Source organism: Pomacea canaliculata, linkage group LG5, assembly GCF_003073045.1.
Source record: "Pomacea canaliculata isolate SZHN2017 linkage group LG5, ASM307304v1, whole genome shotgun sequence".
Taxonomy (NCBI): Eukaryota; Metazoa; Mollusca; class Gastropoda; order Architaenioglossa; family Ampullariidae; genus Pomacea; species Pomacea canaliculata.
The window spans coordinates 5,003,860-5,016,496 of NC_037594.1; the positions used below are offsets into that span (position 1 = coordinate 5,003,860).

The following is a 12,637-nucleotide window of genomic DNA, read 5'->3' on the forward strand; positions in this document are numbered from 1 at the left end:
GACATAAATGATGAAAGGTGCAATAAAATATAAAATGGGCTTACCAGGTTGCAGATAAACGGTTGCCATGATTTTTTTCCCTTATAAACAGCAGTTATAGATTCAGCTACCGTGCATCACTCTACAAGGCTTAATGTGCAGGTTTCCTGCTTAAGATCAACGATGATGGTTTTGTTGAATATGTCTGTAGAGCGCTGTACAATTAGGACTGATGCGGTCTTGATTGTTTTGTACTTGTCATCAGACTTAAATTTGAGACTTGTAAAGTGCACTGATCACGTTAAAATAGTTCAAGACGCCAATAGTATAAAAATAACTGGAAAAAATTCCCAGTTGTATGAATGCACATATTCTCTTGTCACTATCTTTCTGAATAACCAATCCCGTTTTTTAAAATGTGTTTCATGATCTAAATCTGACGGAGAGGCAAATCGTTGATTTGTATTTTACATTGTTAGAGAATAAACACTTAAATTTTTTGACATTTCAGTGTACTTCTTGGTTACATACCAAGCGTTGCCAGTTATTTGAGTGAAACATCAAGGATAATTGCAATAGTGTGTTCAGCATGTTAGCCTGTTTATTGCAGTTTTCTGCATATCCGGCAGCAAAATTTTATTTTGTCATGAAATATTGCTTAATGTTCACTGTAACATCTTGTGTTGGTAAACTGGTTTTATTTAAAGGATATGCTACTTTTGTGATGTGCCTGATGGCTTTTGCTTGTATAATCACTGGTTTATTATAAATTGCTTTAGAAGAAATCGGGAAAATAGTAAGAAAATGAACATAGTCAAAATTAGAAAAAAATACATCTAAAACTGTGAAAGCATTAAATACATATAGGATTTACAGGCATAGTAAAATTAAGATAATAGTATGAACATTTTTGCCAAATGATTAATCAACGGGTGGACAAGACTTTTTTTGTGGGCCAGTCTCAACATTCTGTACTATGTGTTGGGCCGGTAACATACCAAAAACCCACGCCACGTGACTATACAACAGACCTAGTGAAAATGGTATGAAAGCATGCGTCCATTGTGGTGGTCACTTAACAAATTTAAAGTGAAAAGTGAAGCTGTTTGAATTCACCCAAGAGCCTTTCAAAATCTGGCCGTGTTTCCGACCTGTCGATTTGCAGAACTGCGGCCAGATGCTTGTCATCCGTGAACGCAGGTCGCACATGATTGAAAAAGTCTGTTAGCACACATACGTCGATGCAAACATCACTACCATTTCTTTGACAATTTTTTTAAAGTTCGGAAACGAGTCCTTATTTAGCTATTTCAAGAACTGGACAAACGCGGGTTCGTATTGACCTGCACTCTGGAACCACATGCTGGCTGGAAGATAAGGCCGATGCACTGAGAAAGTATGTGGAAGGGGAAACCGCACTCTCCCTCCACCGTGTTTACCTTTTATAACAACTCAGATGAAAGTCTTCAGCAAAATACATTCATGAGTCGTCTACCTTATTTAATCAGCGAAAATCTAAAAGCCTTAATTAAAGTCATTTTCCTAGACATAAGTCTTTTATGGTTTGTACCTAGGTAAAAAAGAAAAAAAACAAAACACATTAGTCTCGATGTTAATGAAGGCATTTACAATGTTCAATTGTCATCATAACCAGACATTGCTGATTATGTGTAACTGCTCATGTTTTGCCAAACGTTTTGTGTCCACTAAAATGTCATTTTGGCAACAGTTTCATGGAATGAAACTTTCGATATTGGCAGTGCTTACTCTCCTAATAAGCTTCCAAAGAAAGTTTTCGAGAACATTGACAATGCGGCAAAATCATCCCCGAATGTCGGTTTGATGGTGCGATCTTCTTTCACCGTTGGTTAAAGAATAAACCTGTAAAAAAAATACACAGTAATTTTAAAAGTCTAGCTTTGTTTTGAAAGTTATCCCTTGAGCGAAATGCATCTTTAGTTATATTTGAAGCTGCCCGAAATCAGACATCAACGCATACACTAGCATGGCTAATTTAACGCGAGGTGACCGGGTGCAACATTTGGGTTTTTATTTTAATGGACGCCCCCTTGCTAATCCTAGGACCATAAATGACTTCAGGAAGATAGAATGGAATTATTGTAATGTAATGTTTTAATCAGTGTTACAGTGTAGTATCTTTTTCTAACTGGTCGCTTGAGTAGGTGTGCTTCAGACGTCAAGTACGGACATAAGGGTATAGCTGGACATCGTTAAAGGTCAACGAGAGTGCACTTTTTAGAAACATTAATTTTAGGTAAGAGGTTTAACTTCGGAGAAGATATATTTCTCGAGATCTAAATTATTTTCGTTTTTTTATCAGGATGAAATCTGGAAAGGTTTCTGTGCATGGTCATGTTTTTAGGCAAGGTACTTTGAAGGTGGTTTTAGTTTTGCTACAGGTTTTAGGAGTGTATTAGTAAGTAGTCCAAAACTAGTCAAAATCATTTGCCGTCGGCACATTCCGAGCATATCAATTCCTTCATTCTGGATCAGATAAGAACTTCAAGGTGGTGTCATCCAGTTTTGTGGACCTATATGGATAGATAGCTGTTTCCCGCTCGATGGGCCATTCGTAGGTAGGTCATGTTCTTGGCGACCGTGTTATAGACACATCGGCCAATTTGCCTGATGTCAACCATTTCTTTTTCAAGGAAAAGCTTTATCAAAAACAAACACCGGGTGTGTCGGATGTTTACCTGCGATGCAAGCCGTCATGAAGCAAGCGACGTTGCCGGCGATCATGGCCCGCAGGACGAGGCGCGACAGGTCCGTCTTGCGGTTCGGCGCCATGGCCCCCAGGCCGCCCAACTGGATGCCCATGGAGCCCAGGTTGGAGAAACCACACAGTGCATATGTGGTTATCAGCTCGGAACGTGCCTAGAACAGACCATCGGGTGGGTGGATAGTGGTTAATTGTGTTTTGTTATTGGTTTGCATGCACGTGTTTACTTCCTCCCCTTTAAAAAAAGTAATTCCATATTAACCTCAGTATTTACAATATCAAATCTCTAGAAAATGCAAATTTAATATTAGGATCATAAAATATTCAGAGAATATTCAACAAAGGGCGCTGCTGTTGCTAAAGGTCCAACACACTAAAACTAGGGAAGTGAATGAAAAAACTGATGACAAGGAATTGTTAGAAAGGTCTCGAGCTGAACGTGTAGTTCCCACGTCCTGTCCCAATTACTTACCGTCAGAAAACCGCCGATTAGAACCGTGCCCCACTGCGTGAGGGTGACGTCCAGCCCGTTGTGTTCGATGGGAGCATCTGGGCCGAAGGTCGCGGTGTAGTTGCTGTAAACTTTCCCGTTGTCCAGAAGCTTTCCCATCTCGATGTAAGCGACAAACTCATTAGTGAATGTCTTGTAGCCTATGAGTTGGGCCACGCGCCGGCAGTCCTGGGTATCTACCCCCATCAGGAAGGCCATCGGGTAGAACACGTACGAACACAGAAACTACGTGACAGAAAGGAGCCGCAGGGCGGAACACGTCAGAACACTAAGGGACTGAAAGGGTCAGCGAGGTCATGACAATACAGCATCTCAATGACTAAAGTAAAACACTGAAATAGTGGTTGAGGGCGTGTGTGTGTGTGTTTAAAATAAAAGTAAAAATCGTCCTCACCTGAAAGGTCAGGCCATCCACACCGACCCTGTCTCCAAACCAGACGAGAGTGGCGTTGAAGAACTCGAGAATAGCCAGGAAGGCCATGACGTTGACCGCGACGTTAGCCACCAGCTGGATGGCCGTTGAGGCGCCGGAGGAGGCCGCCTCGATCACGTTGTGCGACGACCTGACGTGAAGGGGTAGGGGTGGATTTATGGCAGCCAGCGACGGTCACGATTATAAGAAACTGATTTTGATTACTCATGTCGATATGTGAGTATGAGAATTCGCGTGTTATCGAATAGGAATCAAGGAACGGCAAGGTTAAAAAAAAAGTAGTAGGAAAGAATTGACGGTGATGATGTTGACAAGAAGGAATATTTAGAAGATGGTAAGGAAAAGGAAGATAATAGACAAATGGAAATAGGAAGAAGGTGGCGACAAAGAAAGAGGAAACAAAAGGGTGTCAGAAGGAAGGAAAAAGATTGCAAGGGATTCAACTTCAGCAATGTTCTTTCTTTTACCCGGCTTCCATTTTATACACTTCCTTCTCGTCGATCTTATTGACCTCGGTTTCTGGACAGGTCAGTTTAGAGATGGCCAAAGCTGCTGGTGCCGACATGACTGACGCCCCCAGTAGGTAACTGGCGTTGACCTAAACAGAGAGAAAGAAGAGTTCAGATGTAGGGACAAAAGGAAAAGTCAGGAGATCGTTTCCAAGTGAAGAAAGTTCACAACAGCCTCTCCATCTAATTTATACAAAAATAACCCTTCTCAACTCTAATTTTCGCCAGAACTCTTCTTTAAACGCTTTTATTATTATTATTATTATTATTATTATTATTATTATTATTATTATTATTATTATTATTATTATTATTATTATTATTATTGTAGGAAAGCAGCATTTGAAGCTTCAGGAGAGTAGAAATGCTCCCTTCCTGAAACCTTGATGGTTATAAGAACTACTCGATATTTACTAACGTTAATCTGTAAGATTTCCTGTCTTGTTGGTTACAAAAAAGCATCAGTACCTTGGTTGTAACAAACTTATCAATTGTCTGACTACATAGAAATCTAACATGCCACTCACCCCGTACGAGACATAGGCCCCGAGGACAGAGCCGGAGACAGTGGCGAACCCTCCCGTCATGACGGCGTGCAGCTGGGACCTGGTCATGGTCTCCATGAAGGGCCGGATCAACAGGGGACTCTCTGTCTGCAGACAAAACAACCAAACTTTTAAGTTCCAGATTCTCAATCTTTGATTGCCATGCTTTTTTATCACCTGTGAACATCCTCATTGTTATCGTCATATTAATCGTTTTCTTCGTCGACGACAACACTGATAACACCAACGTGTTCTTTTTTTGCATAGTTCCGCCTGCATCTTAGAGCTACCGGTGCCGACGGCGAATGTTGAGGACATCTCAGCGACATTGCTGATTGAGGCAACAAAATTTTCGTCTTGTAACTTAGAGCCAATGAAGCAAGCAGTTGCTAGCTCACCTGTCCGACAAAGATGTTACCGGCTGCGTTGAGTGACTCGGTGGCGGACGTGTCCAGACAAAATGCGAGGAAACGGCCGATGATTCCGATGATAGACTGCATGACTCCCAGGTAATACAACACGGAAATCAGCGAACTGAAATACACGATCACTGGGAGCACCTGCAGAAACATGCAGGTAATTCAACACGAAAATCAGCGAACACGATCACCTGAACTACTGGCTGATACAGGTAAATTAAAGACAGAAAATACATGAAGATGAATCAATGATGTCAGAAGAATGTAATGCGTGGTTGCACATCCGGACATTTTCTTTATCACATTCCGTCATGCATGTCACATTCTAACACCGTTATTCCATTCCAACGTTTAACTATTTTCAGACTATTTAAGGCCCATTGCGACATTCCTGTATCATCTTCGAGGAGTAGCAAGGAATAAACTAAACTAACTTGAATATGCACTTTGTTAATTAGTCTAAATTAATTTTAGTGCATGTTGTAAACTTATTGTAAGTTGAAAGGGTAATTAACTTACACTCTAAACAAAATATAATTTAAAATAAGCTTGATATGTTCATTAGCACAAAAGAAAGATTAAGGTGAGTCAGTGCTCCAAGTCGACCTGCTGTAAGGACAACCGACCTGAAAAGCAAACATGTGATAAGTGTACTTGTCCCCAAAGACGAACTGAGCGCCGGCATTGGAGTATTTGAGAAGCTCGGTAACCCTGTCACCCAGCCACTGGAAGGCATCGTAACCCCATGTTGTCCTGATGATGAGCAGGGCAAAGATGTACTGCAAGGACATGCCCCAAAACACAGGGTGCCAGTTCACCTGCAACCCGCAGACATAGTTGAAAACAGCCTTGTTGCCGGTTTGGTATGTCATATAATTTCGTGTCTGACCGAGTGATCCAGACAGAAGTGAAAAAAGCCGAATTGATATTTGGACTGTAATACCTCCACATTGGTCACTTACTAACAGTCTGTCTCTATCTATAAAAGAAAAGAAAGCTGGAGATCAAGGGAAAGAAGCAGTTTAAGAGGAAAAAATATAAAGCGATAAATGCGAGTTGGTAGAAAAGTAGGAAAAACGAATCGTGTAAAATAGGACAAAAATAAGAAAGAAATGGTACACGTGAAAAGAAGGAAGCAATGAAGTGACTAGAAAAGAGGGCGTTACTCTGGCTGGGTCTGTGGATGTGATGTACAGCACGATGACGAAGAACGCCATGCCTGTCAGTGACATCAGGTTCCGGGGCTCTCGGAGTGCGATGTCGACGATGACGAAGATGACGGCAAAGCCTGCCATCAGAACGTACAGGACCCTGTCAGACATACAACAGCGAAGCATCTTCAGGAACCTCCTCTCCTCCTCCTCTCCATCCTCCTCCTCATTATCATCATCAATATCCGATGACTAATTAGCTTGTACAGCCGAGTTTAGACTTTATCAGCCATTTGGTAAAAACCGCGATGAAAGGTAGTTATCAACAGAGGATACACCAGATGTAGGTGGACGTACCAGCGTAGGATGGTGCCAGCGCGCTGTCGTCTGCTCAAGTTGACGCTGGCGCAGATGGCGCCCAACTTCTGGATGATCGCATCTGAGGTCAAAGACAGCAACAGGATGAGCACGCCGAGAACCGTGCAGGCCAGCAGACGGATGGACCCCTCGTCACCAAACCGGTAATACATGGCGTACCTGGGACAGGTATCGCATCTTGTAACTCAGCCGACATTCGCCACCAGCTGCACAACGACTTACAACTACAGGGTTGGGGCAAGTGAACGGTTAGTCGCCATGGGCTAGCTGGATGGCGGTCAACTAAAATAGATGCACCCGTTAGCCATCCAGCTATACCTTCTTCTCCATGCTGTTCCTCATTGCTCACACTTACCCAAAGTACGCGAAGTAGAGCAGGAAGACCACGGCCTTGATCCCTATTATCAGCTGGCGGCGATTCTTCTTGACCCAGGTACCCAGGGCTCTCTGAGCCACCCCAATGAAGGCAGAACATCGACCTTGTGGATGGCTGGAACCGGGGTTTTCTGGTGGCTGCACCTCTGTGTAAACTTGATTTTTCTTTGCCAGAAATAAAACTTGAGTTTTTCTTAAGAACCAGTTGACAATGTTAAGAATATTGCTCAAAATAAAACCTTTGTTTGTTTGTTTCGCTTTCCATCGACTAGAATAGTGTTAGTCGCTTTCTTTATCACTACAACACTTAGACTCAAAATTAAACATAAAAATGCATAACAGTAACGTAATACACAATATATAAAGGTAAACAACAATAACAGCAATAAACCACTTATACAGCACAGTTCCCGTTAAGGCTCCAAACAAACACACACATACACACGCACGCACTGACAGAAACCTGCTTTTTTGGTGAGGGATGAAGAATGAGAACGGAAAGTGTGGGCGGATGGGTGAGTTTATGGGTGTGCTATAACTAATAAATTATGATTAGAGAAATAACATTCACTTGTACAATGGCGTGAGTATGGAGATGACAATGTACGAGTTTTAAGTGTCATGGCGATCTGAGTGTGAAAAGGACATGAATATGAATCGGTGACCTCATACCTCCGCGTCCTCATCATGATTTTGGTATCCGAAGTTGGTCTCACCCGACTCGTGCGGCTTGTATTCTGTCAGTTCTGCCATTTCTCCTGCAGGTCTGTCTCTACAACAATGAGGGAGTACAACCTCACACTGAATACAGTATTAACAATGGACGTTTGTCTGCTCATAAACCACGTGCATAATATCATCAATATTACACCTTGCTGCATACATGTGGCCTTATCTCGGAGCAAAACAGAGGGTAAAATAGAACTCAAAATAGTGAGAGTGTGATTGTACCCACGTATGTCCGGGTGGTCTATCTCATACACCTGCTATGTCAGATGAACTCTGATATCTACACATGATAACGGGAGGTCAGCCATTTCGTCAAATTCAAAGCAAAGTTATGGGCTAGTCAACAGAATAGGTATATATTATAGGTATATATATAATTATATATTCCTCATGGATAGCGGCTCAGTATGGGATTGGATCGGCTTCAGGCAGGTGTAACATTTAAAACACATTTGACCTCCTACTGGCTGGTAGCAGATTTACCTAGCTTGAACTGCTTTCTGTTGGTGCCACCAAGGACGATTGATGTTATAATCAGGTTGTTGATGTGTTTTGCTTCCTAATGAGGCCGTGAACGATTTTGTCCAATTTTTTATTCCTAATGGTTTCTGTGAGCTGATTGAAGAGGATGAGTGATGGCTCAGGATGAGTGATGAGTACACTCAGACTGTTGCATGTGTGTATATATATTTATCAGTACGTTGTATCATCAGTACGTTGTGTGATATGTATTCTACAAATGATTAAACTATAATCGAATACAGACAATCAGAGGAATATGAGGTAAATAAAAATAGCCGACTAGACTAGATAATGTGCTCTACTTTGGATTCGATTATACTAAATGGAGTATGTAATAGCGAAGCTCATACTTATGCTCATACACATAGTTATCAGATTGTCAAAATAGTACAATAGATTATTATATTGCTTCAAACAAACTGTTTCATAAAAACATCTGATTTTAAGATGATAGTAGCAGATATAGGGTTGAATGTCAACATTTTTATAGTAGAATTTAGTCTTTAAATTCATCCAGTTGGTCAGATTAGAAGGAATACTGTTAAAGCAAGAAGTATGCATGTAAACAAGATGGTACGGAGCCCCGGTAATGTCCAGAAATTCCACCAAGCTATTCAGTCCCTTGAGGTACAAGATCTACTAATAGAAGCAAACAACAAAATCGACGAGGATATAAGCAGATGTTCAACAATAAAATAGTCATTTAGGACAGTACTTGACACTAATAGTGAGATAGAGAACCCATCCACTCTAAACACACTATAGGGAAATACAGACTTAGATAGCCCTATGACCAAAGCAGAAGTTCTACAAGCCATTTAATCTCTAAAGAAATAATAAAGCGCCAGGTCCAGGTGGTACAATTGGTGAAGATTTTAAATATTTGGATGGTGCTTTTGTCAATTTTTTTGTAAATTATTTAACACTGTTTGATAAAAGCACCTATATCCAGAACAGTGGACTGAATCTATTATTCAGCCATTTCATAAGAAGGGAGACTACTTGGACCCGAATAACTACCGTGGGGTGTCTTTAAATGATCTTAACAGAAAATTGCGCAATTGTATTCTGAATAACAGGTTAAAAATGGATGGGATTCAATGATATCGTGGGAGACTAAGGACGAATTTAGGAAATTCCGTTATACAGTTGATCATATTTTCACGTTATTTATATCATTCAGAAACAATTATCTATAAATTGTAAATTTTATGTTGCATTTATTGAGTTTAAAAAAGCATTAGATTCTGTCTCTCGAAAATTACTGTGGCCAATCCTTTCCAAATATGTTGTACGTGGACAATTACACAAATTCATTCAAAATATGTACAAATCGGTTAAAGCTCTTGTCAGATGCTCAGGCTACTTCACGGATTACATTGAGTGTAAAATGGGCCTTAAGCAAGGAGAGTGTGTAGCCCTTTATCTTTCTCACTTTTATTAATGAACTACCTTTAGAAATTATGAACAACAGAAAACATGGGACGGCTTTATGACATGGTTTTATAGAAACGTTTATCTTTTTATTTGCAGACGAGAATGGTATTGATATCAGAAATTGTAATGGGGCTACAAAATCAACTTAGTACATTACATACAACATCAGTAACACTTATCCTAAATGTTAATTTTAAATAAGAGTAATATTGTTGGGTTTTCTATAATGGTATTCTTAGCAGCGAATAAAAGGTGGCTTTATGGAGGTATACAAATGAATTTGTATAAAAAATTTAGACATTTATTTCTCCAGTCAAATGTGTTTCAGTTTATATTATGCTGTCCATGTCTGATAGATCTAAGAAAAAGTTTCATTTCCAAAATGTATTACATCAAACCTAATAATTTTAAACTACTGATGCTAAGGTGAAAAAAAATGAAAAAAAATATTGTGTAACCTTGCCAAATTTTTAAAGTTAGCAACAAAGAAAAGAAATGATACTCTATGCTGAAAGATATTCTTCATCTATTGCGTATCAGGGCTTCTGCTTACGCAAAAAATTGCGAACAGTACGCATTAAAAGTTCGGAGGACCCCTTCAATTTTCGTCAGTGGGGTCCCAGGGGACCCCTTCAAATTTGGGCGAAGAACAGATACAAAATTGGGTAAGTGTAGTGTCTGACATCGTAGCCCAATCTATTGTTGTCGTCTGCTACAAGGTGAGAGTTACTTCCCTTGCACTGAGTTTTTTTTCCCATACCGGGAAGAGTTCCATTAACCTATTTCCAAGATGTTGACAGCATAGTTAAAATCATCGTCTCAGAAACGGAAAGAAATTGAGCACCCCAAGTACAGTAAGCATAATAAGCTCATCACAGATGCTTGCACATACTTCATGGCACAGAAATCTCGCCTTTTTGAACTAGACATTACAGTGCTCTGTGTGCTTGAAAGGCAGTTGAACAAAGTATGTTGATTTGTTGATTTTTTTGTTTCACATTGTAAAGGGATCCCTTAGAGTTAGCCTGGGACCCCACACAAATCTGAAGTAGGGGTCCCTGGGACCCCAAAGAATTGAGCCTTAGCAGAAGCCCTGGTGTATTATATATTTTCCATGTAATATAGTGTATACCAATCATTTGGAACAGGCCCAAAGGCCTCACAAAAACTATTCGTATTCGTAGCTCCGGCTGTTGTAGGAAGGGTATCACCCATCTGACATTTGACAAAGGACTTCATTGGAGACTCAAGCACGCAAGAAACGTACGTCAGCCCCTTTCCTTTCATTCCTCCCCCAAGTCTCTCCCCTCCTTTCTTTCTCCCTCTCTCTCGTATGATTGGATATTGTACAAAGTGCACATGCAGTTTTCTATCTTATCACTACCCCTGTGTTTGCATTGACAGGATCTCAGCAACCTAACTTAACTGCATAAACAAGTCCCTATATTTTCTTTTTTATCTTATCGGTTCGCAAAAAGAGAAATAAAACTGTTTTCTTTTGACATACCCGCCTCATTGGGCAACTCCACAGAATGTATGCAAAGCTGCAATATCGGGTACAGGTATTTTTAGAAAAGAGAAGTTGTTTACTGAGGCCTACACTATACAGGTGAAACTAGTGGGTGATAACGATGTGCGAGGCCATTAAACCTTGAACTGAACAAAGATACAAAGATCACTGTACAAACTTATATTAATAATATATATTAAATATATCAAAGGGCTTAACAACTTCTACAAAATAACGAGATACAGCTTTAACCATGTTTCGTGAGACCACCGCACAGCTCCAAGTCCTTCACGCAATGACTTTTGTCACAAGAATGTGTCCAACACATCAACCTATGATAAAGATGATAACACTGTTCACATGTACTTCATCGAGCCAGTACACGCAAACTGAGAAGCTGGTAATTTAACTTTAGTTGACGCTTTGTTTGTTTGTTCTGTTTGATTTTATTGAAAGAAAAACAGATTCTTACCTTGCTATGAATATTCTAAAGACACATCGTATTTGACTGCTTTTTCCACGACTTGACCGAAATTTTCAGCCTGATTCGTTGCACACTTTCACTGGGGGGTGGGGTGGGGACAGTACCAAAGTCCGACGAGTGGCAGGGAAGTGGGGAGGGAAAAGGTGTTTTGCGCCGAGCCACCAACTAAGGACATATCACCGGCAAGGAGCTTGCACTGTAACCAGGTGTTGCAGAGAGAGAGAGAACAGTGTGCCTGAGAGGAGAACGAAGAGGTGGCAAGATTTGTAGGGAGGGACAGCCATGGGCGTCTCACGCTAGGGCGTAGACATCTTTGCCTTTCTTGTGCAGTAAATAAAACGATTATTCAAAAGATTTGTATTCTCGAATACTTGATTATTCTCATATTTCGTGTTTCTACAACTCCCTTCTTTTGATTCAACATTATTTTAAAGTGAAATCAACTACATGTATTGACTTATCCTGCATCCTCTGGTGGCTGAAAACGTTAACACAGGAACAAAATAAGTTAAAAAAAATTGTAAAGCACACTTTTATTTAAAACACACTAAAAAGGGTTAAAAAAATCTGTTCCTTAATTCTCGGGATTTTTTAAAATACAGTCTCAATGCCCCTTACTCTGTTATATTTCAAGTTACATTCTATTTATATCAAATCCTTGACACCTAGGTGAACATAAGGGACAAAGCACGGGGCGCACAGACACAATGAGAGGGATTTTCTGCACAATACTTTTTCACCTGTTTATTCTCTGAACAACACGCAGACAGTGGGACACACACACGAACTTTAGCAGCAAACAAAGGGAAAGTCTGTTGTGTAGTTTGATACATTCCTGATGTTCTGATACCCTAGACGGGTACCCAACATTTACTACAACTGTTTGACTGCTTTCATGAATTTTTTTTTTTA

The 12,637-nt window shown here is 40.3% G+C and overlaps 1 protein-coding gene across 2 annotated transcripts; it reads right to left on the reverse strand.

Annotated features, from left to right (window-relative positions):
- Nucleotides 1–1,069: 1,069 nt before the first annotated feature.
- LOC112563540 (solute carrier family 28 member 3-like) lies at nucleotides 1,070–12,241 on the reverse strand. Of its 2 annotated transcripts, XM_025237569.1 has the most exons (13): nucleotides 11,714–12,241; nucleotides 7,716–7,815; nucleotides 7,024–7,208; nucleotides 6,648–6,827; nucleotides 6,306–6,450; nucleotides 5,766–5,957; nucleotides 5,119–5,280; nucleotides 4,703–4,828; nucleotides 4,134–4,264; nucleotides 3,628–3,796; nucleotides 3,195–3,458; nucleotides 2,697–2,877; nucleotides 1,070–1,860 (listed from the first exon to the last, which is right to left on the reverse strand). In XM_025237569.1, exons 2-13 carry the CDS (start codon nucleotides 7,794–7,796, stop codon nucleotides 1,838–1,840), a joined length of 1,839 nt encoding a protein of 612 aa, XP_025093354.1. In that variant the 5' UTR covers nucleotides 7,797–7,815; nucleotides 11,714–12,241; the 3' UTR covers nucleotides 1,070–1,837. The 2 variants fall into 2 exon arrangements, with proteins under 2 accessions (XP_025093354.1, XP_025093355.1); XM_025237570.1 differs by lacking the exon at nucleotides 11,714–12,241 and having other exon boundaries at nucleotides 7,716–7,937.
- Nucleotides 12,242–12,637: the final 396 nt, after the last annotated feature.

Excerpts from the sequence above, each read along its gene's own strand:
- LOC112563540 (XM_025237569.1), bottom strand. The coding sequence starts at position 7,796 with ATGGCAGAACTGACAGAATACAAGCCGCACGAGTCGGGTGAGACCAAC. Across the intron at positions 6,828-7,023 it reads CTCTACTTCGCGTACTTTGG|GTACGCCATGTATTACCGGT; the intron begins GTAAGTGTGAGC and ends TACCTGTCCCAG. Across the intron at positions 5,958-6,305 it reads CATCCACAGACCCAGCCAGA|GTGAACTGGCACCCTGTGTT; the intron begins GTAACGCCCTCT and ends TGCGGGTTGCAG.